Source organism: Myxocyprinus asiaticus, chromosome 9 (genome assembly GCF_019703515.2).
Source record: "Myxocyprinus asiaticus isolate MX2 ecotype Aquarium Trade chromosome 9, UBuf_Myxa_2, whole genome shotgun sequence".
NCBI classification, from domain to species: Eukaryota; Metazoa; Chordata; class Actinopteri; order Cypriniformes; family Catostomidae; genus Myxocyprinus; species Myxocyprinus asiaticus.
Window position 1 is genome coordinate 21280409 of NC_059352.1, and position 23071 is coordinate 21303479.

The 23071-nt window shown below is 38.0% G+C and overlaps 2 protein-coding genes across 5 annotated transcripts in view; one reads left to right on the forward strand and one right to left on the reverse strand.

Moving 5' to 3' along the window:
- The first annotated feature begins 2 nt into the window (after positions 1–2).
- LOC127445643 (plasminogen activator inhibitor 1 RNA-binding protein-like) lies at positions 3–10193 on the forward strand. Of its 2 annotated transcripts, none has more exons than XM_051705856.1 (8): positions 3–283; positions 2615–2798; positions 3094–3234; positions 3328–3399; positions 3569–3643; positions 3944–4115; positions 6148–6342; positions 9109–10193. In XM_051705856.1, exons 1-8 carry the CDS (start codon positions 28–30, stop codon positions 9166–9168), a joined length of 1155 nt encoding a protein of 384 aa, XP_051561816.1. In that variant the 5' UTR covers positions 3–27; the 3' UTR covers positions 9169–10193. The 2 variants fall into 2 exon arrangements, with proteins under 2 accessions (XP_051561816.1, XP_051561817.1); XM_051705857.1 differs by having other exon boundaries at positions 3331–3399.
- A 354-nt stretch (positions 10194–10547) lies between these two features.
- LOC127445638 (interleukin-12 receptor subunit beta-2-like) overlaps positions 10548–23071 on the reverse strand; it is a 29276-nt gene continuing 16752 nt past the window's right edge. For all 3 annotated transcript variants that reach the window (XM_051705842.1, XM_051705843.1, XM_051705841.1), the window contains 4 exons: positions 17147–17284; positions 13827–13926; positions 13654–13741; positions 10548–12818 (listed from right to left, as the gene is read on the reverse strand). In XM_051705842.1, coding sequence (XP_051561802.1) covers positions 12447–12818; positions 13654–13741; positions 13827–13926; positions 17147–17284 — 698 coding nt within the window. In that variant the 3' untranslated portion in view covers positions 10548–12446. The remainder of the gene's footprint in view (positions 12819–13653; positions 13742–13826; positions 13927–17146; positions 17285–23071) is intronic.

Sequence of the window (23071 nt, forward strand, 5' to 3'; positions counted from 1 at the left end):
GGAGAATCCTGCTGAAAGGGCACCATCATGCCCGGACATATGCAAGAAGGTTACGGCTGTGTCGTAACCAATCGGTTCGACCAGCTATTTGATGACGAAGAGGATCCGTTTGAGGTGTTAAAGCAGGCAGAAACCAAAAAGAAGGACGCGCCCGCTCCTGGTGCCGCCAAGACTGCCGCACAGGCTACAAAGCAGGCCAAAAAGGAGTCACAGAAAGAGAGGAAAATTCCTCCTCCTGAGAAGAAGGAAGAGACACAAGCTCCTGTGCCTCTCAAGAAAGATGGTAAATGTTGCTTGAATTAGACACGTTATTTGTGCACACTTTTCAATAATGATCCTTCTGCAAAAGGTGCTGCTAACCGCATGAGGTCATTCACATCACTATTGTTAAAGAGCCGCCTGACACTTCAAAAACCTTAAACTCCTCAAGCAAACTGGCTCTTTATGTCCATAGGTTTTTTTTAAGTGACGCACATTGTATAACCTGTTGCTACTTAATTACGTTCTAGATCCTTCACGTGAAGGCCCAATGCATTGCCATCAGTCGTATTGTTTGACGTTGGTTTTATTGAAGCTGTTAGAGCGTCGGTCTGGTAAAAATCACGCAGTTAGTAATATTCAGGTAGAATCGGAATGCAGAGGCCGTTTTCACGGGGGTTTTAGGCGCACGAGGGGTAGAGGACCGTGGCACGCTGCTGAGATCGAGCAGTGCAACTCCAACCTCGTGTTTGTTGCACAAGGGCTTGTCCGTCCTCAAACATGCCGCTCCCATTTACAGTATATACAGACAAACGCCTTATATTTGCGTTTACATAATTTTTTTTTTCTTTAATAGTTCAGTTACTCGAAAATAAAGCTTGTAATTAACTTTTAATACATACTTTGCATGTACTTCCTTGTGGGTAATGCTGAGTGTACGGTTGTTACAAATGGCAGGAAGTTTATCGGGTGTCGGTAGCCCCGTTTTAGTGATCTGGATGAGAGTAGACAGCGGGCTTACGAACAGGTGCGCGTGATCAGTTGTTGAGGTGCGCGAGAGAGCGTCTTTTTCGGTAGGTGGAGGGTGGGATCAGTCAATCATATGAGGCGCAAACCATTATTATCCAGACCCACAACGTCGAGTTCATGGCTTAGCCAATGTTAAAACTAAGAGGAAAAAGAAGAAAAAAAATTCCCCACAACCCCTGCTTTATTTTTTGTTTAACGGGAATAAGAAGAATAGACTACATTTTTAGTAGTTAAGTAAAATAAATAATGCCGTTGGCGTTGTTCACATCATTCTTACGCTTTCAGGGTAGTGATGGGAAGATCGGATCATTTTACTGACTTGAATCTTTGAGTCTCGTTCAGCAAAATGAATGAATCTTTATTCAAGTCATTTCGTTCATTTGAGCAGAAGCCAAATCCCCCCCAACACCTCGACTTACGCAAACTTTGATTATAGTCCCAATAAGGAAAAATTGATAATGCATCCAAGGAAACAGACATTATTAGTTCACCTCTGGAATCTTCTTGTCCGAGTTATTCGTTCTTTTGTCACGTGACAGCCGTATGTACATAGCGTATACGGCTGTCACGTGACAAAAGAACGAACGACTCACCCCAAAAGAGTTGAAAGGTGAACTAATCATTTCTGTTTCCTGTAGAGCGCGCCTATGCGGTTTTCACATAAACGAACGGAGGTTGCGCGATGCACATGCGCGGCCAAGATAAAATGAACGAATCACTCTCTGAGACTACTCGTTCTTCTGAGTCACAAAAGATTCGTTCAAAATGAACGAATCGTTCATGAACGACCCATCACTATTTCAGGGCATTTTGGTATTGCTCATAATGAAAGTTAAGTGTTTCTTATGTTTAGAGTTATTGTGCTCTGTTGGGTTACAATAATTGGTGAATTTAAAAGTGCACTCAGCGATTCCTGAGAAACACTGTTGCTATTTGAACTCCGCTGCCAAAACTAACACACCCCTCCCTTCAGTGCTCCTTTGTAAGCTCAACCCCCCAAATTCATTCCTTTTACCTCTAGGAGGTCTCTCCACAGCTGAAAAGCCTCGCCAATGTTGATGTGGCTCCTAGCCCTCGACTTATCATAATCTTTCTTTTTTTATTTTATATTCGTCTGACCTTTTTCTGTTGGTCTGTTTCTTAGCCATTTGTTCTTCTTGGAGTTTAGAAAGTTCACATCAGCCAGATTTGCCATTGCTCTTCTAATTAATTTCCCTCTCGCTTTGCCCCCACCCCCCATCCTGTGCACGCACAAGAACCACCCCCTGTTGCTGATTGGCTGGAGTAGTGTTGTGTGGATCGGTCTGTTCCACTTTGTTTTTGTTCCATTTACAGAGCCAGGGCTGTGTACAAATACTAGATTTTTTTTCAGCCCACCCACAGAACAGACAGCTTGCAGATTGTGAGGAGATATTTGCAGAATTTGACAAAAAGTGTATTGGATTAGAATTACTGAGTGCACCTTTAAGTTGATTAAGGGAACACCATGTATTTTGCGTCATTGATATCATGTTTTATTCCAGCATGAGATCATCTCATCCATTGTTTTGTATGCTACTTATTGGTATTTCTGTGGTTTAATCAGTTGTTTGTGTGTGTTTTGAAGGCATGAGGAAAATGGGCCGCCGGCCGGAGCAGGAGGGTCAACCAGGGTCCCAGCAGCAGGGGGGTCAGGGGGAGGGTCGTCCCCCAGCAGACAGGCGGCCTGACAGGAGGCCACCACGTGAACGGCGCTTAGACAAACCCACTGACAATAAACCTGCTGAGGGTGGAGAGTTCTCTGTGGAGAAGTGAGGCGATTGACCTTTTTTTGTTTGTAAATGCGCATGATTGATCCTTGGATGCTTTGCATTCAAAACATTTAATGCACCAGCAGAACTATACTTGGGTTTCTCTGATTTGTCCATTGTTTCTTATTTCAATTAAGAACGTATTTCTAATAATTCAATGGATCTTGATAAGGGGTCTCATCGTCATAGTTGCCATGATTTCATAGCTGTCACGTAGAACAGCGAGATCTTCATTTAGATAATTTTACTGGGCAACGAGGAAAAATTCTGAAACATTTACGCAAACTCTTTTCAGGTCTGCTACCGACAGGCCGTTCCGGGGTCGTGGAGGTCCCAGAGGAGGACGCGGAGGCCGGGGCAGAGGTGTCGGCAGGAATGACGGCTTTGACTCACGCGGCAAACGCGAGTTCGACAGACACAGCGGCAGTGACCGATCGTGAGTCATTTGCATCCAGCTCTTAGCTCGAACGGTAGCTGTAGGGGCACTCAGCCATGACATTTCAAAGCTAAGTGTTAATTTTTGTTTCAGCAGCCTGAAAGCAGAAGAAAAACGTGGAGGGAGTGGATCTCATAACTGGGGCACTGTTAAGGATGACTTGAGGTCAGTGGAACGGCAGACACTTTGTCCGTCAAGTTAACGAGCCATTGAAACATCTTGAATGATGAATATGAATCACAGGTGCATTCAAAGCTTGTCAATGAAAGTTTCCTATGTAGTTTATGTAAACTGTATTTAATTGGATGCATTTATCTTCCCTACCCTGTTGCAGTGAGCTTGACCAATCAAATGTCACTGAGGACACACCTGAGGGAGAGGAGCACCCACCTGCTGACTCAGAGAACAAGTGTGTACACTAATAGCCCTGAATTAGCACAACACTGCTGAGTCATTGCTTGCCATTTGCTGCATGCACTATTTGTTATCAAAAACATAATGTGAAACATTAGAGTTCAATGTAGGAACGCTTACCTTTTAAAAGCACAACACATCCTTTGGCCTTCCTCCAGACTATGTTTACAGGTCAGTTGATGAAGGGGTAGACTTTATTCTTCCTAATTGACTTATTAGGAAGAATGTCTTTCTGCATAGACAATTGGAAGCATCATTTGAAGCTGTAACTTGTTTTTATTTAATGTTCTCATAGGGAGAATGAGGTTGAGGAGGTTAAAGAAGAAGGCCCTAAGGAGATGACTCTAGATGAATGGAAAGCCCAGCAGGACAAAGAGCGAGCCAAGGTGGAATTCAATATTCGTAAGGCCAATGAGGGAGCTGACTGGAATAAAGGATACGTTCTGCACAAATCTAAGGCCGGGGAGGTACGTAAAACAACCACCTTTACTCTCTTTGTGTTTCATTACATAAAATTCTCTGTTCATGTGTAGAATTAATAGCCTCAGCCCTTTTTTATAGGTTTGCATACCATTTTGAATTTAATTTTTTGCTGTATACCTTCCAATCTCCAACATATTTTTACACTTTTTATTAGCCCGGTGTGGCCATATGGCAACCATTTCACTTTCTCACCTTTTAGAAAAAGCTAAAACAATGCATTGTTGTAAATAAAAGTGCAGTCTTTAAAGTTACCAATAATATGATGTTTTAAAGTCACATGACATTTGATTTATTCTTCAAGGCTGTTTTTTCCTGGGGCCACCCTTAAGGCCTTTGCCCATCGATAATGCAAAACGAATTACAAGCGAGGCAAATGATTGCCGTTAATACATTCACGCCTTTTACAGTAGGTGGCGCTAATCGACAAGCAGTTTGACATCGATACGGTAGGTAACGCAAAACATCTTTCAGCTGGTCTGCCCTTTGCCCATCATGGATGACTACTTGACAAGTTCAGTAGTATAATAGTATAATCACAATATTAAAGACAAGCAAGTTCTCTAGCAAGCCGATCGAAAAAAGAAAACGCATCTCTATACAAGCTGCAGCAGCGATGACGAGTGTGGTGTTGATTTGCTCAACGAGAAAGAAAACATTCGAGACACTTCACAGACTATTTCAGTTCACCTGGACTTATTCAACTTCAGCTCTTAAGATCCTTAAAGTTGTTTATTTTAAAAAAGTGATACAAAGGCAAAGATGTCGCAATATATATTATGTTAGAGACTTGTGTAAAATTAAATGCAAAAGTAAAAAATGCAGCAATGGAATACATTATGAAGACAATCCACATAAGCGCAGAGAGTTTTTTTTTTAAGGGGATGTAAGGCAGTGATTTAGCAATATCATTTACATGTTAAGAGTAAATAATGTTTACGTTTTTAAGGCATTTGATGCAAATGAAATAAATATCCTCAATGCTGGTTCAGGATTTATTTCTTGAGTTACTTCAGCATTTAATGTCAGTTGTAAAAAAACAGCACGATTCAATTGCATGGTTTTTGGTAACTGCAGTGGCTCCTGACACACAATCCGAAGCTCATATTTTATTGGTCAGGGCATTTTTTTGCTGGGCAAAGAAAAGAAAAAATTGACAAACACTTTAAAAAAACAAAAAAAACAGAAACAAATGTTCACTCCAGGTATGAATGGCTTCATGTGAATCTGTTTCTATTCAAAATGTTAATCGCGGCGAAAATCCGCATTTGGTGTGCAAAGGCCTTTACTGGGGAGACACTTGCCGATGTGCTCCACAAATTGCTCTATTAAAAACATTTCTGTATGCTGCTTCTATATCATGTTTATTTTATTTATTTTTCTAGTGTAAAAATACATAAAATATTAATTTAATTGGATGAAAAATAAATTAGAAAGTAGTTTTTGGACCTATTTCCATTGTGGTACAATTTGCCCTTTTTTTCCAAATTATCTATCTATATATATATATATATATATATATATATATATATATATATATGTGTGTGTGTGTGTGTATAATATATATATATAGTATGAGAGAGAGAGAGAGATTTAATATCAGAAAATAAAATGGTGAAAAAATATTTTATCTTTAGAACAAAATGTGTTCTGTATGCGGTTAAGGTTTTTAAATTGGATTTGTAAGAAGCCTGAGCATCTGGTCAAGCAACCTGATTGATTTTTTTTATGTTATGGCATATTTACTCTAAAAGCACAACTCTAGTGTAAACTTTTCAAAGTTGCCAGGGCATATTATTATGAAGCTTAGACATTGTTATCAGAAAGAGGCTATTAATGACAACATCAGTCTCATAAATGCATCCTTTCCTCTTGCACTCCAGAACTATTTCTTTTCAGTCCTTTTTCTCTTAATTTGTATGATGCCATTATTATTATTACTTTTAAATACTCTTTAAAACTGTATAATGGAAAAAGGTGGTATAATAATGTTATCATGAATATTATTTAATCACGCAGGCCTCTGCTGATGATGATGATGATGCTGCTGGGGATCACCACTTCCGCAAGCCAGCTAATGACATTACATCCCAGCTGGAGATTAACTTCGGAGACTTGGGTCGCCCAGGACGTGGCCGTGGTGGTCCACGGGGTGGCAGAGGAGGTCGTGGGGCCCCTGCTTCCAGACCACCCCGTGAACGCAGGCCAGACAAGGTACAATATATTTACTGTGCATACATAAGGTATTTAAGATTATTGTAGATTGGGAGGAGGAGGAACATTTCACATACTGCTCCTTACACACAAAGTATTTAAAGTTCTTTTTTAAAGAGGGCGTAAAAAACTGTAATAACCAGGCGTGACTTGACAAGTTGCCAACAAGAAGTAATTTTTCTGTCCTCACTGAAAGTGACGTGCTGTGCAAATATATACAGCTATGTGAAACAGGATTTTGATTCAATGAGATTTCCCACCAGGCGGACCTACCCAGCGTCACCAAATTTTGCAGTCATGACCTTAAGGACAAAAATAATTACTGTGTAAGGGATTTATTGCATTGCACCTGGCTAGGACACTATTGCAGGCCTCGCGTTAGCAAACTTCAAGCGACGGTTTTGCTGAGATCTCTCTCTGCTGTCGGAGGTATGACACACTTGCCGATATAAAATGGTGGCGTAGTGACAGACATACCAACTCACAGCAACTCTCCAAATCCCCGTCACATAGAGTTCGCCAAGCAATGATAATAGAGTGATTTAGGGTGCGTTTCATGGAGTAACTTTAACTTGTAAAAGTGTGTGATTGCGTGTTTATTTCCTGGAGCCTTGCCGTGGAATGCATATGTCCACATGCAGCATTCAGTGAGTAAAGAAATTCCATAAAAAGAGACTGTGGTTCCTCCGCTTTGATTTCATTTGTCATTTTAGTGTAGGAGAAAAGCGATTGGTGACAGAATCACTATGGATTACAATCTGCCTTTGTGATGATATGCAGCTGAGTGTAATCGCAGATGAAAACATTCAGATTAGCATGACGTCAGTTCTACAATAAAAGAAGCTCATTGGTCTCTTGTTGAGAACACAAGAGCCTGTGTCAGCGACAGACTATTTTTTTTCTGTCATGTTTGATCCTTTTTTCATTGTTGTAACCATTAACTCTGCAGGGAGTTCCAACAATCAAATGATTAACGACCTCCCGCTGACAGATGCTAATGCACACTCAGCCTCTCACCTACGGGCCGATCATGTAAATGAAGCTCACCTCAAAGTCACTGGACAAATAGGATAGTGTGACACTGGCTTAATGCTAAAGGTTCTAGTGCTGTTACGTCTCGTGCTTAGTAGGGCGCTCTAGGTTTAAATATTTTATTTTGACCACAAGCCTATACAGATGCATGCAGGGTCCAAAATGAACTTTTCCTACCAGCCAAGGTGGCTGATAGATGAATACATTATCAGCCAGTCAGATTTCTTGCCGGACAATTACTTTTTTTATTTTTTTTATTGTATTGTATTTTACAAGTGGATTTGACAGACACGAGAGACAAATAAACAATATTTTTTTCAGATTTAATTTTTAGTTGTCATATGAACAACCAATAACTGAGTTTCATGAGCCTTAAGTACATATAACTGTAACAGTTCTTGGTTTATTTCGAAGTCAATTATTTCAGTCGGCTCCGAATGATGCATAAGTCTTGTTGATTCACTAAAAAGAGCCGGTTCATAAGTCATTCGTTCGTAAATCGGACAAAACTGGTAGCGCTGTCGTTGTTGATTCTCTAAAAACAACTTTTTTAGTCCAGTTTTCTGTCAGCATCGCCAGAAGGCTACACATTGAAGAACTGTTAACGGAACCGAACGTCATGAAAATCACTTGGTTCCAATAATAAAGTGCTATTTTGTCCGCTATTAAAAAATTTCACTGTTAAATTAACCAAGAACTTAGAATCTACAGTTAAAACCCTTGAAATGTGGCAAACGTGGCAAAAATATTATATATATTTTTTTTTTTTTTGTTCGTTGCACAGTAGTCTTTGTCTTTTCAAACATATGGTAAAATGTGAGCGGGAGAGTAACTTAAAGGGGGTCGCGCACTGGCGGACGTGGCTGGCAGATAACATGGCATGTTTTAAAACAAAACAATTATTTTCAATGAAGGTAAGCATACCGCCACTGTGCGTAAGTCGGCGACGGCCAGCTACGACTCCGGAGGCTGAGAGAAACTTGTATAGTTTATCATTATTTTTGACCCAGATCATTATCAAAAGACATGTATGTCTTTGTGGTATGACAGAAATTGCTTCATTTCTTCTTGAAGTACAAAAAACCTTGGTAACCTTTGTGTTGATGGTGATTAGATAGACAACTGCCACCTGCGCATCGACAGGTCTTTTGTGTGTGTGCCTTGTCCTTCCCGTGAACTGCGTCAGTAAATGTTATATCACCCTCTTGTGGTCTCCCGTAGCTATTACGCCAGACTAGATAAAACAGAAGGGCAACTTGCAGTGAATTAGAAAGCACACATTTTAGGCTTATAATTTAAATTGCGGTTTATGTTAATATATTGATGCACCTCAAAAACATTTCAGGAAAATAATTGAGATATATTGATTTTTGATGACATTCCTAATATATAAATATAATATAAAATAATTTTTTGGTGCAAGCCTAAATGTGAAAATCACTTATGCCTGGATGGGTAGTGGACGGTGGTTATGGACTGTGTCCGCTTGGTGCTTGGACAGGCATCGCGGACTAAACGTGACCTTTCAATTCATGTAAAACTTGGGACTATGCATGAACTCCAAAATTTGGCAGCATTTTGAAAAGGTATATTCTTTTCTGACTTTTTTGCAGTGCAGGTCAGAACATGGTGTTATACCTTCATTTATGTTCTATTAGTAGTGATGCCAGATCTTCTGAAATGTTAGACCTGGAACGGCTCAAATAGCCTGTTATTCTCTATCTGTTTCTTTAGGCAAGTGGAGTATCTGTCCCTAATGTGGACGACCCAGAGGCTTTCCCAGCCCTGGCTTAAAGCTCCCCAGACAGAGCTCAGCTCACCCAGGAGGGTCACTCCTCCATGGGTCCTTGTCGACAAGGCTTGCATGCTAACGGATCCTTCAGCAGATGAAATGATGGAAGACTGTCATCCATACCATTCACCCCTGAGGACTGAATTTTACCTGTTTTAGAAAAAAAGGTGGAAAAAAACAAAAACAAAGAAAGGACTTCTTGCTATTCTGAAGCAAATTATTGGTTTGAGGTTTTGTATTTAGAAATAAGGTAGCAGGGATGTTTTCATACAGTGTTTCTTTTATTATTCCCCCCCCCCCCCCAAATTATGTATTGTTCATGGATACCTTTTGTACTTCTGCTTGAAAATATGCATCTCCACAAATTGGTGTGAACAGCGCACCATTTTGACTTATGGTGTTGCATAGCTTGCTTGCTTATTAAACAAATGTCTTCAAAACAAGGTAGCCCTTTTCAGGGATTACTCACAAGAGCAAAAGATCTACCTGTGAAGTGTTTTATTGTATGAAGGTTATTGCATTTTTATTTAGATCATAATGGGACTAAAGACCACCATTCCCTGTAAGCGGGCCTTAAAACAGCATGGAATCTGAAATCTTTTTTTTTTTGATGAAATGTACAATCTTTAATTCATACCTTATGCCAAGATGTAGTTTCAATGATTCTGTTTACTAGCCACAAAAGGTGTGTTTTATTGAATGACCACTGTAAAGTTTTAAATGGTGTCTTAAGACGCCATTGGCTCTGGTAACTCAGGATAGTATCGTACTCATTACGCAAAGTTTTAGTGTAAATACAAGAAATTACTGAAGTAAATGTGAGCCGCTATAGATAAATACTGTTATAAATTATGTTTGATATTTTCTTTCTGCCCTAATGCATTTTACAACTGCTCTACTACACAGTTGAGCTGAAAGAAACACCATCCTGTTCAGTGTGGATCAACTGAGTGCTATGAAAATGTGTGAATTCCTACCCTGCTATTAGACCTCTGTCAATAATTAAAAGATGGTCGATTCATACAAAGTAGTTGTGTGGACTTTGAAGATGAAACAACTGCCAATTTTCAAGTTTTTACATGTAATATTTAAGTTATTTTACATGTTAAGAAATGTTTTTCTTTGTGTCCTGCTAACAGTTGTATAATATCTCTGGAAGTACATAGTGTTGGCAAAAATAGTTTCAGTGATGGGTTTGGCTTAGAAACAACTCTTATCTAATGATTCCTGGAACTGTGATATGTTCATTGGTTCTGAAAGGGGTTTTATTACTATGCTTGCATTGTTTTGAAAATATTAGATCTACATTGGGGGTTTTGTTTGTGCAGTACACAGGATAAAATGATTTAACTAGTTAGTGAATATTCAATCAAACAAAATCTCATTTTCATGTGTTTTATTTTGAAGTTTAGGTGACTGTAAACCAAGTAAGGTTCCAGAACAAATCAAATATTTATTCTTAAAGGAGCAGTTTCTTCTCAATGCTTTGAATGTTTGAATTATAAAACTTAACATTTGGACACTAAAGCAATTTAAGGGGGTGAATTTACTGTATGAACTATTGTGAAGACAGTATTTGTGTAATGGGTCAAACATCTTGAGTAGATAAGAAATGGGCCTGCTGGTATATTGATCCTTGTGCAATTTTCATTGATTACCATATTGTGAAAGAGTTAAAGTTACAGTGGTAAAGTATTAGTGTTGTTTAGTGGAAAGATATGAGGTCTGTAACTGATGTAACTTTTTAAGGACATATTGTAATTACCTAAAATCTTGATGGCCCATTCTCACAGCCATTCAAACTGCTACCAATTAGAATCATGTATAGAACATGATACATATCCAGATCCACATTATCTTTACAAGATTTGCATGCAAACAACATTTCCTTGTTACAAAAAAAATCAGGCTGGTCTACATCCTAGCTAAAACACCTAGAGTTCAGAAGAGTTGTGAAATGGCTAGACCACAGTCCGTTCACTGACAGTCTTGTGCATATTGCACACAAAACTGGAAATTACTTTCTCAATCTGGCAAGCTCTAATCTGATTGGCTGTCTTTGTGCAGTTTCTGGGATAAAAGGGATAGTTCACCCAAAAATGGAAATTCTCTCATCATTTACTCACTAACATGCCATCCCAGATGTCTATGACTTACTTTTTTTCTGTGAACACAAACAGATTTTTAAAAGAATATCTCAGCACTGTAGGTCCTTACAATGCAAGTGAATGGTGTAAATATGGTATACTATAAATTCTCCTCCCTGCCCATGTTCATTGGTTCTGAAAGGGGTTTTATTACTATGCTTGCATTGTTTTGAAAATATTAGATCTACATTGGGGGTTTTGTTTGTGCAGTACACAGGATAAAATGACGAAGAAAGTGAAAGTGGAGATTTCTAATTAAAAGACTTAAATATTGATTCTCACCCACACTTATATCACTTAAGACAGATTTATCCGCTGGAGTCGTATGGATTACTTTTATACTGACTTTATGTTTTTTGGACCGTCAAAGTTCTGGCCACCATTAGCATTGTATGGACCTACAGGGCTGAGATAATTTTCTAAAAATCTTAGTTTGTGTTCAGCAGAAGAAAGAAAGTCATACACATCTGGGATAGCATGAGGGTGAGTAAATGAGAGAATTTTCATTTTTGGGTGAACTTTACCTTTAAGGGCGCAAAGTGTTGTTTAATCAGTTTGTCTGAAAAAAACAAATTCATGCTAACATGATACCGAATTGACACAAGGAGAGCTTTGGAGGAGGAAATAATCACTGGAACTAGCAAAGTTTGCCAGGTTTGTGGAATCAAATCTGAAAAAATACTCTGTTTTGTTTAAGGCACTAAGTAGCACGTTAACTCGATATCCACGAGCAAAATATATGGTGTAACAATATTTACCATTGGAATTAACTTGTGGTATAACATACTTAAGATAAATCCAAACCAAACTGTGGTTGGTTGCTTTACATGTCCTTTAGACAGTCTCTTCTTGTCTATGTGAGTTGTTTGGAGCCTGAACAAGCTGCAGTGTGTATCAAGACGTTTTGCCGTTAAGTCAAAGGTCTGGGTATGCAAGACTACGAAATGGCCAACCTGAGAATGGGCTACGATTCAGAATTGGAGGCATCCTTTGGTACACTGTATTCGAAACCAACCAAAACCCACAAAATATTTCCTTTGTCAGACAAATCATCTCCGGGATTGTGCTGATTCATCACCCATGCATGAAGTTACATTACAATCACAGATCAAAATTGTAATGCAAATGGAGGGTCACGTGCAGTCCAGAAATTCACTGCAGTCTATTTTCACTACATCCAGTGTCAGCTTTCCTCCACATGGAAACAGTGGCTCCAGGAAAGGGCTGGGTGTGCATGGTAAGAATCCGAATTCATCCAACATCCCTTCCTCGTCCTCGTCCTCCTCTTCTCCTCCACTTATTGCTCCATGAGTGCAGATGTACTCATCCATGATATCGGAGCTCCTGGTGATCTGGGTGGTGTCAGAGGAGCCGGACTCTTGAGAGAAGCTTTTGATGTAGGTGCAGGTGGAGCTGGAGGGATTGGGAACTTCCTCAACCTCCACAGTATCTGGCTCTTCACTCATGCTGGAGTCACATTGGTGAAGGGGGAATTTAATTTCACCCTATATGGAGTCAGTGGAGGGGGAACAGGTATGAAGAGATCAATGACATTTATGTTTCTGATTATTACAGTATTATGGCCAAAGATTTGCCAAAAATCTAAATGTTTATTTTTGGATTTCAACATTTCAATGGTCTTGCAATAGGTTAAAGAATTAGTTAACACAAAAATGAAAATACTTTGATTTACTTGCACTTATGTAATTCAAAACCTGTATGACTTTCTTCCATGGAACAAAAAAATGAGTTTAACAAAATGCTGCATGCTGCAGACAAACATGCTGCTCTTTTACATACAGTGAAAGTATATAGTGACCAGAGGCAGTCAAGCTCCAAAAAGGACAACAACAAAAAAAGTAGTAGTCATCCATACAATTCAAGCACCATACTGTATTCTGGGTCTTCTGGGCCCATCCAAAAGCTTTGTGTGAGATACAGACCGAAATTTAAGACATTATTCACTGCAAATCTTCCCTTCTGCAGTAGTTCACATAGTGCCATGCGAGAACCAATGGCAAACAGCATAATTCCATAAATGCTTTCTTTGTCCTTTTTGGATGCAGCCCTTGGTCACTGAATGCTTCAAGTGTATGACAAAGAGCAGCATCAACATTCTACTTAACTTTTTCCTTTTGTGTTCTCTGGCAAGTCTTAAAGGTTTGGAATGACATGAGGGTGAGTAAATTAAGACAGAATTGTAATTTTTGTGTAAATTAATCCTCTACCCTAGACAGCATTTTGACCGTTTGAATGTGCCTTATTCCCAAAAATGCTGTCTAGGTAAACAGCTAACTAGATTTTGAAATACAGCCTGTGTGTGCATTTGCATGCATTTACCTGGTAAATAGCACAATCCTTTGCCCATTTGCTGTTTGCTGGATCTGGAATAACTCTAGGAAGCAGGCACTTACAATAGCTTAAGAATCTATCGAATAAAAAAGACGGTCTTTTAAACTTCACAGAAACACATATTTCTCTTTCAGATCTAAAGCATCGCTGCTGTTTCCCACCTGCTCTGGACAGAGGAGAACTGGCAGATGCACAGGAGGATGAGACAGGTCAGAAGAACAGCTCCTCCAGCCATGATCACCAGAGACAGTAGTTTCTCAGCTGAAAGAGAAGAATATGAATAACTTTTAAAAGAAATCTGATCAAATTTGTATTAAAGTCATATTAATTAAATAACAGGACAACTAATGCCACATGGTAGGGTAACCATTGGCGCAATAACAATAAGAATAAAAATCCACATAAATATACTGTATGTATATATATATATATATATATATATATATATATAGTTACATAATAAAACAATACATGTGCGGTATGACAATGGCTGATTCTTGAAATTATGAATTCATAATTTTGTGTTGTTTTACAGCTCTTAAAACAAACACTCTCCAAAAACTCTATGAAAAACTAGTACCGAATCTTTCTATTAAAAGAGACAGTAACCATGTAATAATGTCATAAACTAGTGCTGGGAAATTTAACACATACATTTCTGAAATTTATAGTTGACTTTAACATGTTTAAAAAAAAATGATGCAATTAATGCAGTATCCCTTTTTTCACTTCCTGAAACTACTATTTCCCCCTACTTCCTGTGGCTAAAATTGGCATAAATACATTTCCAGGAGGTACACGCTCGACTCGACTGCACAACTGGTTGTGTGGAGCAGTGCACGCTTATGCATTACGTGCAATGCATGTCCCGTCATAATAAACACGGGAGCAGATTTACTGTGTGGAGAATGGAGACTATACATGCAAGCGGTGAGCCAAGTGTGGGAGAAATACGGGCAAGCTGCCATACTCAATGTCATCTGAACCAGTGTCAAAAGCGACACCGCACAAGAGAGACCCATGAAAGAGACTGAACAGGTGGGGTGTGATGGACATATCTCTACCAATTTTTGCCTTTGCCAGTTTTGTCCCTACGACTTTTTGAAACAGCTTTTGACAGATAACTGTCTAAAGTGTCCTCCTGAGACCTTTTTTTTTTTTGTATATGACTTAAGTTTCTCTTAGCCCATTCATGCCACAGTAGTAAATCTTGGGGTATTATCAGAGGACTCCCTGGGCTTTTCAGAGATACCAAATGTTTGGGAGTTTGGACAAGACAACTTCCTTCACTTGGTCTATAAAAATGTCTAGAAATGTGTGACATTACAATTCAGCACAACAAATACAATATGAATAAATAAATATATATATATATATATATATATATATATATATATATATATATATATATTAAAAAACAATTATTATCAAATATATTTTATGCAACAAACACTATATTGATATTTAAAAAAGGGAAATTGTTGCTGGGTCTCAGGAGGTTATAGTAGGATGAAAAGTAATAGCTTGTAATGTTAAAAAATAAAAAGACAAAGCAGGCTTAATCGTTATTGTCACTTTTACTATCTCAAAATCAGCAAACATTCGTCCACCAGGTGGCAGTAGACATCTAGTACACTGCATTCAACAGAATTTTCAGCAAAATTTTGATTATATATTTTAATGATACAGAGGCTTTAGAAAATGCAGAGGCTTTAGAATTTTGCCACTTTGTGGCCATAAAAAATGACTCCACCACTTTTTAAAACAAAGTGAACTGCAGCCAGAGAAAATAATAGTTTTGAGATTTTTTAACGTCAGCAAATTAACCTTCATCATTCAGTTTTGTTTTATATTTGTATGTGTACAGTTTATCTTGCCAATGAGGCTTGATATAAATTGAATCTGCCCATTTGATCATATTATTAAAAAAGTCCACTGGAAAACGGCAGCAGATTTTGCCAAACTTTCATTACAGCTTGTCCACTGATTTTATGGCATGTAAACTTCAACTTTTATCAATGATTTATACCTGTAAAAATATTCACAAAAAAACAATGAACATTTTAACATTGTATATATTTAAACCATTAAAATAAATTTGTTTTAAAAGATGCTTGAGTCAAAGTACAGTACTGTGCAAAAGTCTTAGATGTCACTATAAGATGTTTCACAAAAGCATTTGTCTTAAGATGTTTATTTATATTTTCAGCTTTAGTGTCAATAAGAAATATAAGTGTTAGACTCCCAAACATTACTTTTGCAAATAGAAAAGATTAGAATAGAAGAACAGGGAGCCCTGCAACAGCTGTCATGGCCCCCACAAAGCCCCCCACTGAACATTGTGTCTGTCTGAGGTTACATGATGAGACAGAAGCAGTTGAGACCTAAATAGATAGAAGAACTGTGGCAAATTCTCCAAGAAGCTTGGAACATCCTATCTGCCAACAACCTAGAAAAACTGTATCCAGGTGTACCTAGGAGAATTGGTGCTGTTTTGAAGGCAAAGGTGGTCACACCGAATATTAATTTAGCTTTTTTTATGTGTACTGGACTTTGTATGACATTAATTGATCAATGAAAACGATTTATTTCATTATTTTTGAAGACATCCTCACTGTGCAACATTTTACACAAGAGCCTAAAACTTTTGCACAGTACTGTATAAAGTAAATATAATTATGATTATATTTTGATGTGTTTTGTGTGTTTTAATTAACAATATACCATGAATTATTGCAATTAATCATGGAAAACTGTGGGATTAATTAGTAAAAAACACAAAACTAAATCAATAATATTTATAGGCAAAATAAGAGATTACATTAATTTTACATAAATTAAACTTATGTAAAATACTAGGAATACAGTTTATTTTATGTAGTTGTTTATTTAAAAAAAAAAAAAAAAAAAACCTAGCAGTAGCCAAACACTTCAAAAGTGAGACGAAACAGCATCAGCCCACTGAACAACGCAGTGTGGACTGAGCAGATCCATTTATTTGCAAGACCCACTGTTTAGCCTTCCATTGTTTTTCTTCCCATAGAGCTGTGTGTGTCACTGTAGCTACCATCAAACACTGTATGCATATGCAAGTGTTTTGCTTATTTAAAGCAGTGCTGCAGCTGTAATGCACTTTGGTGTGCATTTTTGCTCTCAAAATAATAGTTTGCAAATGAGTGGATGTTACAGCAAGTACTATTTTGAAATGGGTATATCATTTGTATAAGTTGTAAAATATAATCAATTCAAGATCATGTCTGGGGGAAAAAAATATTTTGACTTAAAAGTTTTGATGTGGGGTTACATCATGTTAAACCTAATTTTGAAATGAGTTCATGTCAAAAAAGTTGCTGACACCTGATATACAACATGACTGCTAAGTTAAAGAGTTACAAGAGAGCATTTGGGGTATTTAGGGTGTGTAGTTTTCTTATATAGCATTGTACGTGTCTTTAGAGCTATAACCAACACAAATACATACTGTCTGATGGTGTGCAGAATGGGAGTTCAGTTCCTCTGGGTCCCTCCCCAGCATCTGTCCAGGCAGTGACCCACAGTTTGTAGCAATGTCCTGGTGACAGACCACTGATGGTATACTGTGTCCTTGGATATTTCACATCTACAAACAAAGTCAAGCACCACATGAGAGAGCTACAAATTCTATTTAAAATTCCTGTTTAGCACCAATCATTATTATAAAACATCCCAAGTTGGCTCAACTCAATGACTCCCTGGTCAGAAAACAGCCTTTTATTTGCACTTCTTGACTTTCTCATTCAGGGTTGCTGCAGAGTTTTTAAAATCAAATTTAAGACTTTAAGACCTTTATCAAGACCTGAACAAATAAAATTAATACCGTATCCCCATACCAAAACAATCTCAAAATAAATCATGTATCACAGACTCTTTCTTAAACAGGCAGGGGCACACATTCAACATGGCCTTAAAATTGCTTATCAGTAAAACAGGGCAGGATATATGCAAGTTTATAATACTCATGACATACTTTCCCACATATATATATATCACATTAAAATTGGTGTATGTACCATTATATAAATAAATACAAATTAGAGGTCGATCGATATTGGATTGTGCTGATTTGATAATGTGTTGAAAGAAAGCCAGTTTTAGTCTGCCATTAGTTTTTTTTAATATTCCTAGTCTTTCCATCCTACTATGGGGAGGGCCGGACAGAGGCTACAAGAGTCCAAATGTAATTACATTCCAAATGCACTTTACAGTGCATCCAGAAAGTATTCACAGCGCTTCACTTTTTCCACATGTTATGTTACAGCCTTATTCCAAAATGGATTAAATTCATTATTTTCCTCAATTCCACAAACAATACCCCATAATGACAATGTGAAAGAAGTTTGTTTGAAATCTTTGCAAATTTATTAAAAAAAAAAAAACGAGAAAAAAAAAAAAAAACCCACATGTACGCAAGTGTTCACAGCCTTTGCTCAACACTTTGTTGAAGCACCTTTGGCACCAATTACAGCCTCAAGTCTTTTTGAGTATGTTGCTACAAGCTTGGCACATCTATTTTTGGGCAGTTTCTCCCATTCTTCTTTGCAGGACCTCTCAAGCTCCATCAGGTTGGATGGGGAGCGTCGGTGCACAGTCATTTTCAGATCTCTCCAGAGATGTTCAATCGGGTTCAAGTCTGGGCTCTGGCTGGGCCACTCAAGGACATTCACAGAGTTGTCCCGGAGCCACTCCTTTGTTATCTTGGCTGTGTGCTTAGGGTCGTTGTCCTGTTGGAAGATGAACCTTCACCCCAGTCTGAGGTCCAGAGCGCTCTGGAGCAGGTTTTCATCAAGGATGTCTCTGTACATTGCTGCATTCATCTTTCCCTCGATCCTGACTAGTCTCCCAGTTCCTGCCGCTGAAAAACATCCCCACAGCATGATGCTGCCACCACCATGCTTCACTGTAGGGATGGTATTGGCCAGGTGATGAGCGGTGCCTGGTTTCTTCCAGACATGACGCTTCCCATTCAGGCCAAAGAATTCAATCTTTGTTTCATCAGACCAGAGAATTTTGTTTCTCATGGTCTGAGAGTCCTCCAGGCGGGCTGTCATATGCCTTTTACTGAGGAGTGGCTTCCGTCTGGCCACTATACCATATAGGCCTGATTGGTGGAGTGCTGCAGAGATGGTTGTTCTTCTGGAAGGTTCTCCTCTCTCCACAGAGAAACGCTGGAGCTCTGTCAGCGTGACCATCGGGTTCTTGGTCACCTCCCTGACTAACCCTAACCCTAACCCTTCTCCCCCGATCGCTCAGTTTGGCTGGGCGGCCAGCTCTAGGAAGAGTCCTGGTGGTTCCAAACTTCTTCCATTTACGGATGATGGAGGCCACTGTGTTCACTGGGACCTTCAATGCTGCAGAAATGTTTCTGTACCCTTCCCCAGATCTGTGCCTCAATACAATCCTGTCTCGGAAGTCTACAGACAATTCCTTGGACTTCATGGCTTGGTTTGTGCTCTGACATGCACTGTTAACTGTGGGACCTTATATAGACAGGTGTGTGCCTTTCCAAATCATGTCCAATCAGCTGAATTTACCACAGGTGGACTCCAATCAAGTTGTAGAAACATCTCAAGGATGATCAGTGGAAACAGGATGCACCTGAGCTCAGTTTTGAGTGTCATGGCAAAGGCTGTGAATACTTATGTACATGTGATTTTTTTCATTTTTTATTTTTAATAAATTTGCAAAGATTTCAAACAAACTTCTTTCACGTTGTCATTATGGGGTATTGTTTGTAGAATTTTGAGGAAAATAATGAATTTAATCCATTTTGGAATAAGGCATAACAAAATGTGGAAAAAGTGAAGCGCTGTGAATACTTTCCGGATGCACTATATTTGGGCGTGGGAATCATCCTACAGTGATCTACAGCGTATTACAATATAAACAATTAAAAGTAAACATTGTCATATTTCATCAACACTATACCATCATCATTAACAGATGATCATTAGTGATCGCTTGTCATACATTTCCAATATGACCTAATGATTGTGAAATGCTCTGCAACAGCTGGAAACACTCACAAGCCCCCACCTGCTTGGAGAAAATACAACAGTGCCACAATTTCACTCTGAAGGACGCAGCGCATGTACTTATTTAATTAAATTGTATTCTTTTGAAGATTGATAAACACATTAGGTCATATCACAATCCCTGTCTTTCCGGCTCCAAATTTAAGACCTCTTTTAATAAAACTGACGACTTTTGTTGTATCATTTAAGATATTTAAGTCTTTTTATGACCTTACATTTTGGAAAACTGAATTCAAGACATTTTAAGACTTTTTAAGGATCCGCGGGAACCCTGTCATTGTACTGTGTAATTTGCTGAAACAATTTTCCTAATTTGTAGCTCTTAAATCTTGTTCTTTCATGCGCATATTCAAATTTGCAGTGTGAAGATATCTCCGTGAAGTTGGCACCCCATATAATTAAATAGTCACCAAAACTATTCCATTCGTTTGTGCTGTGTTTGTGCCGCAAAAATGAACGTTTGTGCTGGTTTGGTGTTTGAGATATTAAGCATTCTTTTTTGGGCTGTGTGACGTCACTCTCCACCCCATGTTGTCTAAATTGCTCCAAACCGGTGTCATTCGTTTGTGCTCGATTGGTGCCGGTTTGTGCCATTAAAATGAACACTTTATCTATTTTCATTCCTTAGAAATAACAAATATGATTCGGGGCTGTGACGTCACTTTCCACCCCATGTTGTCCAAATCGCTTCAAACGGGTGCTGGTCGTTTGTGCTCAATTTGTGCCGGTTTGTGCCGTTAAAAGAAACCCTGTAACAATGACTATGAAGAATATATGTTTCTTAAATATTACCCAAAAACTTTTTTTTAAGAACAGTGACGTCACTCTCCACCCCATGTCGTCCGAATCGCTCCAAACCGGTGTCATTCGTTTGTGCTCGATTTGTGCCATTAAAATGCACTGTGTATCTGTTTCCCTTCTTTAGAAATATCAGATTTAATTCGGGGCAGTGACGTCACTCTCCACCCCATGTCGTGTGACTCGTTCCAACCCGGTGTCATTAGTTTGTGCTCGATTTGTGCCGGTTTGTGCTGTTGAAAGAAACAATCTAACTGATTCCCTTACATAGAAATAACAAAATTATCTCCTGGATCTGTGAAGTCAGTCATGTATTTACCTCATCTCGTCCAATGTACTCATTTTCTGACTCGCTCATTTGTGCTCTCGGTGCAGGTTTCTTACTGTTGCTGTCGTTTTTTTTATTTTATTTTTTTATATTGACAGTTTGATCATTGGCAGTAACTTCAAGCTTCAAATCCAAATCACATATGCCCTGTATTTGTGCCGCAGATTGTCGTTTGTAATAATTGATGTTTAAAATAATCGACACAATACACTGTGATCTCATTTACCTGTGTAACTGTACTGATACTGCTGTAGTAGGAGTAACACTTTAATTTTTACAATAAATAATGATTAAACAATCTCAGTGTGTTGTGTCTTTAAGTTATCTGAACACTTAACAGTTTATAGATGTTTGCAGTCTCTGCCCATTTAAAAACATCCCTGCATTGCAGGAAATAACAGGAAATAACATCTGGCTGTGGGTAAAGGTAAGCATTAATATGTGCTTGAGTTACAATGCTTAAAAATAAATAAATAAAAAATTTAAAAAACTCAGAGCATGTGTGTAGGAAAATACATAGCACATTTAAAAAATTACAACTAATTGTTAAGCACATACTTCAGAGTTTTTTTATTTGTATTTGGCATTCAGTAGAAACTCACATGAACATCCTCATGAATAATATTATCCTGCATTGGTCACACCAATAAGGGTAGGACATCTTTGTTCCCTGCCATAAAACACATTAAGATTAGATGTGCACAATGATGCACGTTTTGTGAAAGTAAAAAAAATGTATTCAGTCATAAACCCATCCCCCTTATACTCAAACTTTGTTTGGTTTCAAAAAGGTTTCAAACTTGAACCTCTTTCTTTCTTAGATCACAAAAGGTACATTTTTGAAGAACATCCTGGCCACATATTTCCATATAATTAAAGTAAATGTGGACTAGTGCTGGAAAGCTTCAAAATGACAAAACAATATATATAAGTACCATAAATGTGGTCCATACCTCTCATGCAGTATATTTCAAGTCACATTATAGCTTTGAGGAACAGACTGAAATTTTTCAAAACACTTCAGAAGACTTGGAATAAAGTGCACAAGTTAATATATGATAATAAATATATGATAATAATGTATGGTTTATTTTTTTCATTTTTGGCACCACGTCACAACAGTATCAGCAAAAACCAAAATACAACCCCACGTCATACCGTTCACTAAAGAGGACTAAAACATTTTGTTAATCAATATCTTGTTCTGGCCTCTGCAGAAATAAGTTAGTCAATAACAGAAATAGTCCGTAGACCATTTCATTCCCGTTTGATTTCTATTAGTCTATTGACATACTCATTTAAACAGTTCCATGTTTTTTGAACAGCAATTCTTATCAGTAATTTTTCTGTTCTGTTATTTATAAATAGATCTCTTCGTTTTCACAGTTCTGTTTTGTGTGCATTTTTAATCTTGCCATTTGAAAGTATACACAAGCATTGGGTGTTGTCTGTTCTTTGTTCCATCTTTAAATAGCAATGCTGTAAGCTGCATTCTGCTTGATACCTTAAACTTCAATACTGATTACATGATGGAATTTAAACAAAACTAATAACTAAATTATTTGACATGAATGATATTTCAGATGGATACCGTGCTGAAAAAAAAAAAAAAAAAACTTACAACAGCATAAGATGTTTTTTTGGTCTTAACTGGTCTGCCAGCCTTGTCTTTCGGCTGGCTTTAAAGGGGTTGGTGCACTTTTCAAGTGGTCAGACTGGGAAACCTGGTTAAACCAGCTAAGACTAGAAAACCAGCATAGGTTGGTTTCATATGGTTAGCGTTTTTTCATCAAACTAATTATTATTATTATTATTACTTTTGGCAGGTAACTAAAACAGGTTTAAAATATTTGAAATATAATAAAACATACACCACCTGTCCTTGCTTCACTGTTTATGCAGCTTTCTCTGAGAACCGCAAGCAGAGACGATCCAAATTTGAAGATAAAAAGCTTCAACTGTCTCAATTTCTTATGAAACTGTTTATCCTATCCAATCATTTCATCATCGTCGTTGCATAATGCAATAACCATTTTGAACATAAATTGCACTTATATCAAGTTACACACTAAATAACTGAGCAAATGGTTATTATAACGCAGTGGCCTTAACGATATATTCACTGAGGTAAAGTTAGGCTACTTTTTACTTTGAATAAACTCCTAAAACATAATGGTAATAAATAAGATGTAATACTTGGTTCAGCAAT

Coding starts and splice junctions, on each gene's coding strand:
- LOC127445643 (XM_051705856.1), top strand. CDS start 28: ATGCCCGGACATATGCAAGAAGGTTACGGCTGTGTCGTAACCAATCGG. Junction 3,400..3,568: donor ACTGTTAAGGATGACTTGAG/GTCAGTGGAACG, acceptor ACCCTGTTGCAG/TGAGCTTGACCAATCAAATG. Junction 3,644..3,943: donor CCTGCTGACTCAGAGAACAA/GTGTGTACACTA, acceptor ATGTTCTCATAG/GGAGAATGAGGTTGAGGAGG.